The sequence below is a fragment of the Capricornis sumatraensis genome, chromosome 1 (genome assembly GCF_032405125.1).
Source record: "Capricornis sumatraensis isolate serow.1 chromosome 1, serow.2, whole genome shotgun sequence".
NCBI classification, from domain to species: domain Eukaryota; kingdom Metazoa; phylum Chordata; class Mammalia; order Artiodactyla; family Bovidae; genus Capricornis; species Capricornis sumatraensis.
Genome location: NC_091069.1, coordinates 33857606 through 33874289, shown reverse-complemented (window position 1 = coordinate 33874289; position 16684 = coordinate 33857606). Strand labels below are relative to the sequence as shown.

General features: G+C 46.0%; 1 protein-coding gene across 2 annotated transcripts; it reads right to left on the bottom strand.

The window, feature by feature from the left end:
- Window positions 1-10525: 10525 nt before the first annotated feature.
- CENPA (centromere protein A) lies at window positions 10526-16415 on the bottom strand. 2 transcript variants are annotated; one of them, XM_068979807.1, is made up of 5 exons: window positions 16322-16415; window positions 13428-13537; window positions 12838-12915; window positions 12394-12553; window positions 10526-11587 (listed from the first exon to the last, which is right to left on the bottom strand). In XM_068979807.1, the coding sequence occupies exons 1-4, from the start codon at window positions 16413-16415 to the stop codon at window positions 12419-12421; spliced, it is 417 nt and encodes a 138-aa protein (XP_068835908.1). In that variant the 3' UTR covers window positions 10526-11587; window positions 12394-12418. The 2 variants fall into 2 exon arrangements, with proteins under 2 accessions (XP_068835908.1, XP_068835898.1); XM_068979797.1 differs by having other exon boundaries at window positions 10526-12553.
- Between the last annotated feature and the right edge of the window lie 269 nt (window positions 16416-16684).

Sequence of the window (16684 nt, the reverse complement as noted above, 5' to 3'; positions counted from 1 at the left end):
GGCGGGATGTAGTTATAGGAAAACGTTCCCATGTACAACGTGATCGGCCACGCGGGGCCACCTCAGTTCGCATCTGTTCCTTCTGGGCCTCGAACCCGGAGTTCATGCTCTCGGCTACCGCTTGTCCATCCAGGGCTCTCTGGTCCAAGCTGCCCGTCCAGTTTCTTGAAACCTCCTATCAGGGCATGGTGAAGCCTTTGGAAATGTTTTGTAACTCAATTTACCTTCGCTTCACCCTTTTTCTTCAACTTTTGCATACACATAATCTAACAAAATCAACAAGTCTAAAAAGGGGAGGATCACCAGGCCTTTAGGTCCTTCCAAATAGCCTCTCAACCCTTTACCGGTTATCCGTTCTTTCCTGTAGTTGTAATAATAGCTTAGATACAGTTCAGTAATTTGCCTGAACTTAATGCGTTGCTGTTGATACAGTGTTAAAATGCAGCACTGAGTCCTCATTCCAACCCAGGGGAACCCCAAGGGGCTGCTGCAGAAGCACCTCCCCAGCAGGGCCCCTGGGAAGTGGTGAAGATGGGGGAGTTCCCTGACTGTAGCTGCACAACCATGGCCCCAAGAGATGTTTCTCCTGGCAGGATATTTTCAAATAAAACTGTGCTTCATTACACCAGAAGGCCTTCCCACCGACCACCACACCCCGACCCTGTTTCAGCAAAATCTGAGGGTGCCTGTCCTCCAGAGGGCCCACGGAAGTGAGGTCTCATTGGGTCACTTGCTCTGTGCTCCTTTGCTGTAGGCTCAGAGCCTGCAGCCCACCAGGCTGGCAGTTGGACCTCACTTCTGGATTACCACCACAGAGCCTCCACTTTTCCTGGGAGGAAGGTTTTCTTTTCCACTCCCTCTCACGTCCTGAGCTTATGCAGGGAGACCAACTTCCATCCCCCCGCCCCCAACCCGCCCCGGCCCCCATTGAGCATTGTTAGTTGTTAGTTGTCCAGTCTCCAAGTCATGCCCAACCATTTGAGACTCCATGGGCTGCAGCACACCAGGCTTCCTGGGCTATCACTATCTCCTGGAGTTTCCAAAATCTCATGTTCATTGAGTAGGTGATACCATCCAACCATCTCATCTTCTGTCACCTCCCTTCTCCTCTTGCCCTTAATCTTTCCCAGCATCAGGGTATTTTCCAATGAGTCGGCTCTTCGCATCAGGTGGACAAAATATTGGAGCTTCAACTGACGACCTCAAAGTATTTCTAACCCAGAAGAGGATGGAATGTGCTTGTGAAAACATGGGGCAAATGGCTCCTCCTTCCGCCACTGCTCCAGCTTGGGGAAGTACTAAGGAATTTCCCTAGGCTGGCCAACTTCTGCTGCTGTCCCAGGGATTTGGGCAAAATGAGTTGAACTTGAGGGAGGTGGAGTGGATCCGGCGCAGGGCAGCGGGGTGCACTTGCACGGTCCAGGCTGCACTTTTTGCCTAAGGAGGAGGGAGCCCTCTAGTGGCAGTAAACTTTCTCTGCAGCATTTAATGGACCTCACGTTTGGACTTCTGCTCCTTTGCTGTCTTGGGTGGGCCTGCCTCCCCAGGTCAGAAAACAGCTGCCTAGAGGTTATTTGTTGGCCTCAGGCATTGCTGAAAGTCACATTCAAACATGAGGTTGTAAATGGTCCTCATAGTTGATTTTAGTTCTATGTATTTTTAACCTAGGCTCTGTCTCTTGGAAAGTAGAAGGAAAACAGGGCTTGGGGTTCACACATTTCTAGGTTGGAATCTTTGCTCTACTTTCCGGATACTTGACTTTGATAAAGTTACTTGGTCCATTTGAGCCTTAGCTCCCCAGAGTGTGGGGACCATGTGTGTGTGCTAGATCGCTTCAGTCACGTCTGACTCTGTGCGACCCATAGACTGCAGCCCGCCAGGTTCCTCTGTCCATGGGATTCTCCAGGCAAGAAAACAGGAGTGGGTTGCCATGCCCTTTTCCAGGGGATCTTCCCGACGCAGGGGTAGAACCTGCATCTTTTAACATCTCTGCTTTGTCAGGGGGTTTCTTAACTAATCAGTGCCACCTGGGAAGCTGAGTGTGGGGACCATAATACATTCTTTTAACCTTGCTGTGATAATTAATGAAGAAATGCATATAAAAGGCATAGTACACTACCTAACGTATAGCATACACTCAACAAATGTAGCTATTATTGTTCATTTATTCAACAATAAGTGGTTATTGAACACTGTGCTACCATTATAACAAGCACAAAAGGAAATATGTTGTGACTTTTATTGTAAAGCTCCCATGACCAGCTTAAGTGAAGTGGAATGGCAATTCGGGCAAGAGAAAAATCAGTTCTGAACAGATCATCAGCTGGATTTGAATTTCACCTGGATATTGACTTGCTGAATTCTTCTAAGCAGAGGTCTGAGATTCCAGGATGAAGGAGTTAAAGTTTGCGGGTAGTGAAGCTGAGGGGAAGACAGCTGAGGATTTCATCATGGCTTAAAAGTCAAGTTCGTGGATGGAGGTAGGAAGAGAGGGGAATGGCAAGGTAGGCTGGAGTCAGGGCCTTCACAAAACTCAAGACTACTGGCTTTTATGAGAAAATGTGTTAGGGGTTCCAAATTGTCTTAACCAGCAAGCTTTTATCTTTTTCTAAGAGTTTTTTGTTTATTTTTCTGTTTTTTTTTTTTTTTATGTCTACCTTTTCTAAAGTCTTTATTGAATTTGTTGCAATGTTGTTTCTGTTTTATGTCCTGGTTTTTTGCCTTGAGGTATGCCTTGAGGCATGTGGGATCTTAGCTCCCCAACCAGGGAGCAAACCAACTCACCACCCCCACCCCTCCCCCACCACGTGGCACTAGAAGGCAAAGTCTTAACCACTGAACCACTGGGGAAGTCTCCAATAGCAATCTTCCGAATAATTGGCATGCAAAGGACTAAAAAGGGAGGGAGGAAAGACTAGTAGGTGTTGTTTGGTTTTTAAATATTTATTTATTTGGCTGCACTGGGTCTTAGTTGCCACATTTGGGATCTTTAGTTGCAGCAGGTGAACTCTCAGTTGCAGCATATGGGGTCTATTTAGGACTTTCCTGGTGGCTCAGACGGTAGAACTTCTGTCTACAATGTGGGAGACCTGGGTTTGATCCCTGGGTTGGGAAGATCCGCTGGAGAAGGAAATGGCAATCCACTCCAGTACTATTGCCTGGCAAATCCCATGGACAGAGGAGCCTGATAGGTTACAGTCCATAGGGTCGCAAAGAGTCGGACACAACTGAGCGACTTGTGTGTGTGTGTGTGTCCCTGACCAGGGATTAAACCCGGGCCCCCTGCATTGGGAGATGAGTCTAAGCCACTGGATCACCAGGGAAGTCTCTAGGTAGAAGTATAGAAGCATGGAAGCTGCTCTGAATGTCTACTCTGCTATAGGCTGAATGTTTGCCTTACCAAGTCAGTAGACTGGGCTAACATCCATCTCTCAAGGTCATTTAAGGATGGATGACACAGCACCTGCAGCAGTAGGCCCCTTGGTATTTGGTGGCTAATTACGACTCAGGAGACTGAGAATGGTGCCTGTGAGCAGCTGCAATGCAAAGAGTGAAGTGAACGTTTGCCTGTGGGCTCAAGAGCATGGGGTGAAAAGATAGAAGCAACCACTGTCCAAAGTCCAGGGGAAACTTGTCAGGGAGAGGAAGGGCCAGCAGGGCTAAAAGGAGGGGCAGCAGGGTTTGGGGAAAGGTTTTTCCAGCTTCAAAGACACGGCCATGTGAAGAGCAAGAAGCTGAATGCAAAAGTGAGACAGAAGTGCAGAGGATTGAAGAAGGTGAGTCCTGGGACAAAGAGAGAGGAGAAGGCTTTGAGAATACAGGAAGAATTTAGGGGAGTCCCTGGAAGGAGAAATTAGCAAACATGACAGTGTATGGAGGTACCAATATGCAGCAGTGCACGATGGGAAAGTCCTCACCTAGGAAAGGCAGTTTAGGCTCCCTGGGCTCCCACTTACCCATCTGTAAAATGGGGTCAGCCTCACCTGTTTACTGCTCAGAATGCCACTGAGGAGATGAGCAAGTCTTTTGTTAGAGCATATAGAATTATGACGTCTCAGAGATGGATGTCAAACAGAATTCATAGATGAAATGTGTTTTCCCCCCACTGGCTTCCTTCTCTGAGAAGTTTAGATCTACAGCCCGTCATCCTGTGGATGCCGCTGTAACAGTGAGACCCAGATGGTAGGTGAGGGCTGTATTCGTTTGCTGACACACAAGGTACTACAGGCAGCGGTAGAGGGGTGGAAGGGGGTGATTAAATGACAACATACACTTATTTCCTCACATTTCTAGAGTCTAGAGGTCCAAGTTCAAGGTGCTGGTGGGGTTGTTTCTTCTGAGGTCTCTCTCCACGTTTTGCCAATGGCCATCTTCTCCCTGTTTCTCCACATGGTCTTCCTTCTATATACATCTGGGGGCCAAACTTTCTCTTCTTATAAGAAGTCCAGCCACACTGGACTCAGGCCCACCCCGCTGACCTCATTCTAACCTAATTACCTCCCCAAAGTACAGGCACATTACATTTGGGGTTAGAACTCCAGCAAAGGAATTTGGGGGGATACAATTCAGCCCATAGAGGGCCAAGGGGATATTTTAGAGGGGTCTCCAAAGTCAGAATCCTGTACCAGTGAGGGCGGGGGTAGCAGGGAGGAAGGGGGACAGGAAGGGACCCTGACATCCTGCCACGTCTGTCGTGCCTCACTCTGGTGGTCACTGGAGCTTCAGCTCTTTCTCTCCTCATAGAAAGGTGGGCCTGGAACACTCTCAAGGGCCCCCGAGGAGCTGGACTTCGCTTTTGGTAAGAATGGGTTTAGGGAGAGCAAAGATCCTGGGGCCCCCGGGGTTCTAGGACTGATTCAGCTGCCTGCTGTCACAATCTAATGCTGTGTTTCTCTTCTGTGTCCCTTCTGTCCCCACCGTGGTCTCCCTGACTGGTCATCTGTCCCCATCTCTGGCAGGATTAAGAACCATCCCCTGCTTCACACCTGCAAAGTCCCCTTGACTTGATCAGGGGAGTTTCTCTGTTTGCCATCTCTGGCCTTCCGTTTCCTTGGCTGTGGATCAGGGAGGCTGGGAGGGACTCCAGGGAGAGAGCCCTGTGGGGTCCCAGGCCCCTCAAAACCTCATGGGGGGGGGGCGGTTACTGCAGGACTGTCCGTCCTATCCTAATTTGTCACACTCCAGGAGGGAACGAGAGGTGCCTTAGTACCGCTAACCCCGTGGGTTAATGGGTACAAACCCGTCATCAGTCCCTGTAGCTGCTCCACTTTCCCCCAGCATTGGATTTTGATGTGCCATGATCTGGGTCCCAGGGACAATCAGTTAGCATGTATGGCCTGCTGATCACCACACCTGTTTACCAGACCAGTCCTCACTGTCGTTCATATATTAATGTGCCTGGTAAGTTTTAGTTGAATTTTTTCTATACTCAGTCTACCAGGTTTGTAGTTTACAGAGTATCTTGATCTACTCAACTTTTTAAATTTTGTAAAAAAATTACTGGTTTAGTAGCAGCGCAGAAAGGAGCCAGGGGTAGAGTGATGGTGGGCGGAGCCTGGTGGTGCTCACATGGGAGGGCAAGCAATGAAGGCACCGCCCCTCACCTAGGCCACGCCTCTTCCTCCAGATTCTAAGCAGCCTAGCTTTAGATGTAGATTGTGAACAGATGGGTGTCAAGGCTCCTTAGAGAATTCGAAAGTCCAGGGTGGTCCTGGGAAGCTAGCCCCCTCTCCCTCATGATACCTCCACCCCCCAAGAGCCCTAAGAGTGATTGACAGTGGCCTGGGGTCAAGAGGCTCCCCTGGGAGAGGAAGAGGTGCTCTGAGAGGGGCCTTGTCTGGAAATTCTCTTTCCTCCTTGATTTACTAGCAAGACCAAATTTAAATAGCCTCCAAGCCAAGGAGCTGGAGTCTGATCTAATTGTCACGACGGTCAGTCCAGTGGTGACTTTGAACTGTCACAGGACTGCCCTCTTGCAGGAAAACCTGTCACACTAGGGAGGAGTGAGGTACGACCTATATGGGCCCCAGGAGGGGGATTGGGAAATAGCAGGAGGAAATTACTGACTTTTCTGGAGTCAGAGGTATCAAGGTATGGAATAAGCTGCCTAGGGAATTGATGAGCTCCCCATCAGTAGAGGAGTCCAAAGAGAGAACAGGGAGGTGAGGGGAAGTGGCTGTTGGAGACGAGATTCAGGTATGGATATATGTGTGTAAGTTCAGTTCAGTTCAGTCACTCAATCGTGTCTGACTCTGAGACCCTATGGACTGCAGCATGCCAGGCCTCCCTGTCCATCACCAACTCCCGGAGTCCACCCAAACCCATGTCCATCGAGTTGGTGATGCCATCCAACCAACTCATCCTCTGTCATCCCCTTCTCCTGCCTTCAATCTTTCCCAGCAGCAGGGTCTTTTCCAGTGAGTCAGTTCTTCGCATCAGGTGGCCAAAGTATTGGAGTTTCAGCTTCAGCATCAGTGCTTCCAATGAATATTCAGGACTGATTTCCTTTAGAATGGACTGGTTGGATCTCCTTGTAGTCCAGGGGACTCTCAAGAGTCTTCTCCATCACCACAGTTCAAAAGCATCAGTTCTTCTGTGCTCAGCTTTCTTTATAGTCCAACTTTCACATCCATACATGACTACTGGAAAAACCATAGCTTTGACTAGATGGACCTTTGTTGACAAAGTAATGTCTCTGCTTTTTAATATGGTGTCTAGGTTGGTCATAATTTTTCTTCCAAGGAGCAAGTGCCTTTTAATTTCATGGCTGCAGTCACTTTTGATTTTGGAGCCCCCAGAAATAAAGTCTGTGATTTTGGAGCCCCAAAAAACAAAGTCTGCCACTGTTTGCACATCTATTTGCCATGAATTGATGGGACCAGATGCCGTGATCTTAGTTTTCTGAACGTTGAGTTTTAAGGCAACTTTTTCACTCTCCTCTTTCACTTTCAAAACTGGCTGGTTATTGCCATTACTCCCAAACCTGTAAGTCTGATTCCATGAAAGGGCTTGAAAAGAACTCATTTTATCTCAAGTGTGCAAACTAACTATGCTGTCTCTTGTGGCCAGTCTGATGGCTGCCTCCTGTTCTTTGCTGCTGTTTCTATCGAAAAGTTGCAGGTAAGTCATGCTATTATTAATAGCAGAGTTGGGGTTTCAATTCTCTGGGTGTATGAGTGAGATCTGATGAAAGGGAGGAGAGTGAGTTCTAACTCTGTGTGCAAACTGTAAACCAGGGAAACGCAAGTAACAAGGCTTGGAGAGACAGGTGTTAGGCAAAGGGGTTTAGTATTATTTGGACTGAATGTCAATCCTTTCTCTCTACAGTCTTCATTGACATCTAGTATCTGACCCTCTGCCTTCTACCCTGAGGACACTGCTTCCGTTGATAGACCAGAGAGGGTGTCCAGAATGACTCACGTGGCTGGGATGGAGGGGGCACCGATCAGAACTTAGCAAATGCCCAGGGAGAAGCACTCTGCCAGTCCTCTACAGCTCACTCAGAGACTCTGAAATCCACATCTCTTGTTTCTGTCCTGGATCAAGCTGCATTTAATTTTCTCTGGGAGCCATTTCCTGGAATCTTCTAGAGGTTGGGGATTTGGAACTGACTCTATATTCTCATCAAACAGTTTAGCCAGTAATGAAAAGAGCTATTATCAGCTGGGGTATAAACATTGAGGATGGAGTCCAATTTTTTCCCCCATTGGGAAAACATATTACAGAATTTGAGAAAATATTTTATTGAATATTTAGAATTACAAAACTAACATTCTTGTTGGAACATATTCCTCTATTCAAGTCCTCTTCTCATTTGTGAATCAAGTTTTTGTTGTTGTTTTTAGTTCTCTATATGTTCTGATATTAATCTTATCAAATATGATCTGCAAATATTTTCCTCAATCTGTGTTGTCTCATTATATCATTTTATATATATCAGAGAAGGCAGTGGCACCTCACTCCAGTACTCTTGCCTGGGAAATCCCATGGACCGAGGAGCCTGGTAGGCTACAGTCCATGGGGTCGCTAAGAGTAGGACATGACTGAGCAACTTCACTTTCACTTTTCACTTTCATGCATTGGAGAAGGAAATGGCAACCCACTTCAGTGTTCTTGCCTGGAGAATCCCAGGGACAGAGGAGCCTGGTGGGCTGCTGTCTGTGGTTGCACAGAGTCAGACATGACTGAAGCGACTTAGCAGCAGCAGCAACATACATATATATATATATAAACCCAGTCCAGTATTCTTTCCTGGAGAATCTCATGGACAGGAGCCTGGTGAGCTATAGTCCATAGAGTCAAGGAGAGTCGGACACAACTGAAGAGACTTAGCATATATGTAACAAATAATTGCTAATTCTGCCTTTTCACTATTGATTGCACAAATATCCTTAATTTTCATAGTCAAATCTGTTGATTTTTTTCTATTGCCTGTACCTTTGGTGTCATATCCAAGAAATTATTGCCAAATCCAATGTTGTAAAGTATTTGCCCTATTTTTTTTCTTTCTTAATGATTTTTTGTCTTAAAAAAGCCCTCTTTTTCTCTGTTTTCTTCTGAGAGTTTTGTAATTGTTTTTCTTATATTTGAGCTTTTGGTCCATTTTGAGTCAATTGTTCTATATGGTGGGGGTAAGGTTTCAACTTCATTCTTTGCATGGGGATATCCAGTTTTTCCAGAAAGATTTGTTGGAAAACCTTTTTTCCCCATTTAATGGCCTTGGCACCCTTGTCAAAAATCATATGACCATATATTCAAGGGTTTATTTATAGGCCCCCCATCCTATTCCATTGGTCTATCTGGTCTTTATGCCAGTAGTCATTTGGACCACTCTCCTACTGAAGACAAAGTTGGACAAATATATTTTTGCTCTTAAAAGCATTAAACTGCTAACAAGGTAGTGACTATTAGGAACTATTGATCCAAGATCAAAGAGAGGATGGAAATCTAGAGATGAGCTTAATAGCAGATGAGGCCTAACATTTTCCTGTGGGGATGTAGCTATGCTTTTGGTAACCTTGTGGAGTTAGGGAGACAAGGCTGAAGTACAGGCCTGCTAAGGTAAGAGTGATAAATTGACCTTGGAGGGCTGCCTGTACCTTGGGAATAAAATGAATGAGAAGCAATTTCTTTTTTTTAATTAATTTCACTTGGCAGATCAATACTTTATACAGTATTGTGCTGTTTTTTCATACATCAACATGAATCAGTCACAGGAATACATGTGTCCCCCCATCCTGAATCCCGCCTGCCACCTCCCAAGAAGCGATTTCTACACAGCTCCTTGGCTTTGAATCATCTGGGTGGTTCAGAAAATCTTGGGCTGGAAAACTGAATTGAAGGCGGTTCTGAATGTTTAGTGCCTCTAGGCACCTGTAGAAAAAAAATACCCAATCCTCTCTAGAGGAAGGTACCATTCTAGGCCTCAAATTATTTCCCCATATAGATGTGTCAGGCATACAATCGTGTGTAATCAACACCAAAGAGAAAAAAAAATGAGCAAGAATCAACAGAAGCCATAAATAGAAACAGATTCATAGGGAGTCTATGAGAGTTACAGACATAGTCTGCAAAGCAACTTACTTTCTATGTTAAAGGATACAAAAGCCAAGCTTGACATTTTCGACAAGGAGCTAGAAATTATAAAAAGGGACATGACAATTCGGAGAAGAATCAGAAATTCTAGAACTAGGATTTCCCTGGCAGTACAGTGGATAAGAATTCGCCTGCCAGTGCTGGAGACATGGGTTCAATCTCTGCTCTGGGGAGATCCCACATGCCACAGAGCAACTAAGCCTGTGCGTCACAACTACTGAAGCCCATGGGCCTAAAGCCTGTGGTCTGGAACAAGAAGCCACCAAAATGAGAAGCCTGCGCACTGCAATGAAGAGAGTTCTTAGATATTAAAAAATGTGAAAGCATAAATTAAAAACTCAGTGGAAAGGTTAGAAAATGATGGTGAAATCACCCAGAAAGTAGGGAAAACAAAAACAAAACAACAACATCAGCTATATAAGTGCTCAAAGTTGATAGTAAATTGTATCATCAGATTCTCAGGTTATTGTATGGTTACCATCCATGTTACTCTGTGGTGCTGAGCACACATCTTGCCTGGCATTTGAATGTGACATGTGACCATGTGTTGCAGTGGGGTCCTGGTTAGCACAATTTTAGGACAGCAGAGAAGTGTCAGTTTTAAGAAAATTAGAGGAAGAGCATAATCCTGACGGAGAAGGAAATGGCAACCCACTCCAGCATCTTGCCTAGAGAATCCTGTGGACAGCGGAGCCTGGTGGGCTGCCGTCTATGGGGTCGCACAGAGTCGGACACGACTGAAGCGACTTTGCATGCATGTATGCATCATAATCTTCTGATTAATAACACTCTGACAAGAACTTTAAATGTATTCATAGGTAAGCTTTATTCCAATGTTTACATAAAAATGAGTTGATGTTGAACAGGAAAAGGTTTTTACAAAGGGTTAAAATTTATCAAACAACAGAACTTGGTCCTTCCCTTTAGTTTGAATTCAGTTGGCTGACGCATCGTTATTAGTATCCACCCTCACTAATCATTATCACACACAGTATGGTACTTCATATTTCCCTGGAAGTCTCTTAAACTGCTTTCAGTTAAAAGAGAAGGGCAAGGATTTTATCGGCTCATACCCTACTCCACTGGAGGCAAAGATACATCCCTCAATTCTCTTGTTTAAATTGTGGTTGTTGGCAAAGTGTCCAAATGAAGAATTTAATGCTAACACACAAAGAACACAGTATAATCTATGTATAACAGTAACTTTGCTTCAAGTTTTTTTCATTAAGAATTATTTTTATTATCTCTCCACAAGGAAGTTATAAAAATACCTATAAAAACATTGAAAAGGCTCTTTAAAATCCTGGAATGAAAAATTCTGAAGTATAAATTATGATACATCTTCTATGACTTGCAAATAAAAAATAAAATAAATTCTACAAGTTGGAATTTCTGAATGATTTTGGCAGGAATTTACCAGAAGGACCTAGAACATCAAACCTTAACAATTTTCTATTTTCATCCCAAATGAGTTTTTGAAAAGCTACAGTCCACATACAAACTTGCTTCTGCCGTTAATGATGAAGTCAATCTGAAGGACAGAGATTTGTATGCTGGATGTGCCAGGCTCTTCCATGCAACTGACTGGTCTTCTCTTATTTTTTTCCATCATGTTTTAAATAAAAGTAAATATATATATATATATGGTAAAAAATTTAAATGGTACAAGAAGATTTAAAATAATTAGTAAATATCCTTTTCCCCCTTAACCTAGAAAATCTGATCTCTTCCAAATCATCAGTCACATGAATAATTTGCAAAGTGAAGTCAACCTTAGAGTCTCTTCATCTGAAAATTATTCTCAGGATTTCTGGAATGTGTTGATTCTCTCATATATTACCTCTGTTACAGAGGAAAGCCATGCAGTCTTCTTCTAAAAAAAAACTAACTACAAAAGCAACTCGCACGCTCTGCTTCGAGAGAGCAAGTCCAGGCAACACCTTGTACTCCGTGGATCTGGAGCTGGCTACAGGCAGAAGCTCTCATACCAACCCTGAAATTTAGGAATCATATTAATTAACAAGGCATTTTCAAAAATAAGAACTTTCTTTCAATCAAAACGAGGTCATCACATATACACTATTGTGTGTGAATGATAACTAGCTACGGAGAAGCTGCTATATAACATAGAGTCCAGCCTGGCGCTCTGTGATGACCTAGAGGAGAGGGAGGCTCAAGAGGGAGGGGATATATATATATATAATTATGGCTGATTCATGTTGTTATACCACAGAAACCAATACAACATTGTAAAGCCATTATTTTCCAATTAAAAAATCAAACCCAAAGAATCCCACAAGGTCATCTGGTCTTTGAAAAACAGAGAGGATGAACTCTGTCATTATTTAATTGAAAAATAAGTGTGTGTTAGTTGCTCAGTCATGTCTGACTCTTTGTGACCCCACGAACTGTAGACCTCCAGGCTTCTCTGTCTATGGAGTTCTCCAAGCAAGAATACTGGAGTGGATTGCCATTACTTTCTCCAGAGGATCTTCCTGATCCAGGGATTAAACCCAGGTCTCCTGCATGGCTGGCAGAGTCTTTGCCATTTGAGCTACAGGGAAGTCAAAATTAAAACTGAAAAATAACTTTGTACAAAAGGACATGAGCCACAGAATCCCAAACATTCAAGTTAAAACTAGGTCAAAGCTTTCCTAGAGAACAAAGGGGAGGCAAGGCAGCAAAGGAGTCAGGATGGAGAAGGAAGCTTTTTTCAGAGAAATTCCCACCCTGGTGTTGGAAAGTTGAACGCTCTCCGGGTAAGGTCTGCTCACTCTCTGGTGAGCAGGAAACGCTTACAGAGACTCAGACGGGTGGCCAGAGCTCAGCCAAGCCCTTCCTGAATGCCTCGGATCCTCCGGGCCAGCTGCACATCCTTGGGGAAGAGCGTGACGCGGCCGGCGTGTAAGGAGAGGAGATAGGCATCCTCGAAGAGATGAACTAGAAACGCTTCTGCCGCCTGCGGACACAAAGAGAAGTAGAAAGACTGACGATGAGGGGACGTGGGCTGCTTTTTGCTGAGAGACCTGCTAAAAGCTCAGCCTCTAAGGGCTCAAAGGACTACAGGAAAGATTGTTCACAGCACGAGACTGAACTTTGCCAGGAAATTCCACTACTACCAGACCAGAGTCCAGCCTCCAGACTCGGGGTGTTCCCTGTTGCTCTTTTCAAGGAGGTGATATTCAGCCTCATCCTTCTCCCACTCTCACCCCCCACCCAAGTGGCCCCTGACCCGCTTCTTACCTCTTGTAGGGCCAACAGGGCCTGGGCTTGCCAATTGAAGTCCACACCACGAGTGAATTGAACACATATTTCTCTTGCCTGTGAAAGAGCAGGGATGGGGAGCAAGGGGAAGAATAGAGAGGAAAAGGAGACTCAAGAGAAGCTGGACTCTCTCCGTGAGTCTCCATGAATCTTCACTTCTGGTATTCCTTCCTGGTGCTTAACCTTGGGACCTAACTAGTAGCTAACACCTAACTAGGTGTCAACTCCAGGGAGGTTAGAGATGGGCACATCTCTCCTGGTCATGGTAGGGGCAGAGGAGGAGACACCCTCTTAGGGCAGGAGAAGGGAAGAGAGGCTGATTGGATGAGAGTTCCTTTTACAAAAGCAAAAAGCACAGTTTCAAAGGTGGTGGGGGTTAGAAATGAACTCTAGAAAGAATGGGAAGTTGCTCTCAGCAGGGCTCATGTTTTCAGGAGCTGAAGTGTCCCTGATCAGATTATAGAAGAGGTCCCTTGCCATTTGGGCAAGAGATGACAGGGCCCCAACACCTGGGAAATTTAAAGAAAGGAGGCTGCACAAGGGTTGGCGGGGAGCTCCCTGGAACTCACCAGGCGGCAGAAGGGGGTCTTTCTTAACAGCAGGTGTGTGGTCTTCTGAAGAGTTCGGATCTCCTTCAGGATTCCACGTCCCCGGCGAGCAAGTGGACGGGAGGACGTGCCTGAGCAAAGGAGTCAAGTCATAGAGTAAAAGGCAGTGGAAAATAGGTGGTGTGCTGCAACCTGGCCATCAAACTGCCAAACATGCATGCTCGGTCGTGTCCAACTGTGCAGCCCCCTGGACTGTAGCCCACCAGGCTCCTCTGTCCATGGTATTCTCCAGGCAAGAATACAGCAGTGGGTTGCCACGCCCTCCTCCAGGGGGATCTTCCCAACCCAAGGATCAAACCCCTGTCTCTTGCGTCTCCTGCATTGGCAGGCAGATTCCTTACCACTAGTGCTACCTGGGAAGCCAAATAGTAGACTGTAGAAAACAGGCTCCCCAAAGCAGGGATTTTTGTCTATTGGGGTCATTGTGGTCATCTTCAGCAACTGGAGAACAGTGGATCAGTGCTACATAAATATTGGTTAAATGAATGAATAAATGATCCTTTCAGGGTCCTACTGACCCTCAGTGATGATCCTTTGAGGGTCTTAATTTAAATGCCAACTCTTTCACACATTACCTTAATCCTAATGTAATGGGAAGCCACGGAAGAGCTTTAAGCAGGATGGAGAGTTGATACACTTTTATTTAAAGATCATTCCTGCTCCTATGTAAGGAAAGTACTGAAAAGGGACAAGAGTGGAAGTGATGTCATAGCTGGCTTAGGGTGGGGGCTTAGATGAGGCTGGTGGGAGTAGAAAAGGCAACAAGTGGCATGATTAGGATGTGATCTGCCGGTAGAAGTACCTGAACTTACATTTGGATTGGATGGACATGGGGCATAGAATGAAAAATCTCTTCCAGGTTTTTGGCTGTGGGAGTTTGTGCCATTTACTGAAATGGGGGAAACTGAGGATGAAGAGGCAGGAGAAGAGTAACCAAAAGTTTGCTTTTAGATGTTTGGCGAAGAACTGACTCATTGGAAAAAACCCTGATGCTGGGAAAGATTGAAGGCCAGAGGAGAAGGGGATGACAGAGGATGAGATGGCATCACTAACTCTATAGACATGAGTTTAAGCAAACTCCAGGAGTTGGTGATGGACAGGGAAGCCTGGTGTGCTGCAGTCCATGGGGTCGCAAAGCGTTGGACACGACTGAGCTACTGAACTGAACTAGTGTGACATACCCCAAAGTCACACTAGTTGGACATAGGTATGTGGAGTCAGAGCCGAGACCCGGGCTAGAGCTAAACATGTACGTGAGAGCTGTCAGAGTGTAAGTCCTACTGGAGTCAAAAGGAGAGATGAGCCCCCCTGGGGAAGGGAAAGAAAGAAAAAGGAGACCACGGAAGTCCAACATCAACTTGCTCCAGAGAGATGGCACAGGCACTAACCACTGAGTAGAAATTACAGAGTGTATGTATCACGGAGTCAGGGGGATGGAGGGTTTTGAGGAAGAAATGGCCCACTGTGTCGAATGCTTCTGAAAGACAGGGTAAGAGAAGAACACAGGCATGTCTAATAAAGTTGGCAACACAAAAGTAGTTGGTGACCTTGACAGGAGTAGTTCAAAGGCACTAGACACAGGGGTAGTGGTTATGAGAAGTCGGATTGGAACGAGTTGAAGGGTCCCTGGGAAGAGAGGAAAACAGACACATGGCAACACTAGTCTCAGGGCCTCAGTAACAATAAAATAAGAAAGAAAATGTATAAAAATGAAAAAACGATTCAAAAGTCATTACTTGCACATAATATAATAGCTCACTTGAAAATTTCAACTAAAGCAACTAAAAGACTATTAGGATTCACAAGAGAATTCAGCAAGTTCGCTAGCTCCAAAGGTTATTTATGTTTAGGAAAGAAAAAAATCCTATGCACTACAGCAACATCTACAAAAAACCGATAACACTTTCTTCTCCCTGCTCTTAGCTATGGAGCAGGAGACAAGTAAAGCGGTTGCTGATGGTTAGGTCTCCCAACCCCCAGACCACAGCACAGAAACTGAGGACCACAGACCAGTCTTCTTTCCAGGCATACACCTCTGCAAGAGGACAAGGTGAGAGAACAGGTTGAGTTAGGGCACTTTGGTTAAGGCCCAACACAGCCTCTCACTGAAGGAAAAAAAAAACCACCCCCTCCACCCACCCAAATACCTAAACAGGCACCTTCTAAAAGTAGAACTGTTGTTGTCACAAAACTTTTGTGAAGTTGTCACCAAAAGTAGCCAATAATTTTGCGACTGAAAAAAGCACAAACACTGATTTTAAAAAATCCTGTCTGCGGGAACAGATTGGGTGACCTTGCTCAAGTTAGCAGGTCTGTCTGAGCCTCAGTTGTCCCATTTGTAAAATGGGCACAATATAAATTTAAGTAACTTCGTATAAAGAGTTTAACATAATGCCTAGTTAGTGGTAAGCAGTCAACCCATGCTGTTACTATCAAGAATGTCTAAGCCAGTCCTTTCTCCTCCTCGAAACTGCTTTCCTCAGTCCCCTCCGGGTTTTGGACCTTGCTTCCGTACTGAGCTTCCCTGGTGGCTCAGACGGTAAAGCGTCCATTCCAGGACTATTGCCTGGAAAATCCCTTGGACGAAGGAACCTTGTAGGCTACAGTCCATGGGGTCGCAAAGAGTCGGACACGACTGAGCGACTTCACTTTCACTTTCCGTACTGGACAGAACTGCTTTGCCCCCTGTAGAGGAAGGCCAATGGACCGGGATTGGGAGAATGGGCTCGATCCCAGATCAGCAAGGAGCCTCAGCTTTTCGTCTGTGAAATGAGCACGCGGACTGGGTCCGTACCCACCTCACAGACAGGCTGTAGGCAGACCGGCTCGGAGGAAAAGGGATCGTGGCAGGTTACCTAAGGACCGGGCCGGCCGGCGGGCGGCGGGAGCCGGGCTCACGGGGCGCCTCCTTGGTGTTTCGGGCTTGCGTCTCGGGCGGTGCGGGCCCATGGCGGGCGAGCAGGGCTGCAGCCCCGCGGCTCCTTCTAGATCTTCTGGGTCCTGGGACAGTGGCTGGGAGGGCCGGGGCGTCCCGGCCGCGTGCCCCGGCTGGGTGCTATTCGAATTGCCCTCACCGCCGCCAATTCAGTGGCGGCGTTTTTTAAAAACCGAATCCAGCGACTCCCAGTGGCTGCCTCGGAACGCTCCTGGGCTAACGGCGGCGGTGATAGGAGGAGACTGCAGGGATGAGGCGGATCGACGGTAGGAACCAGCCAATA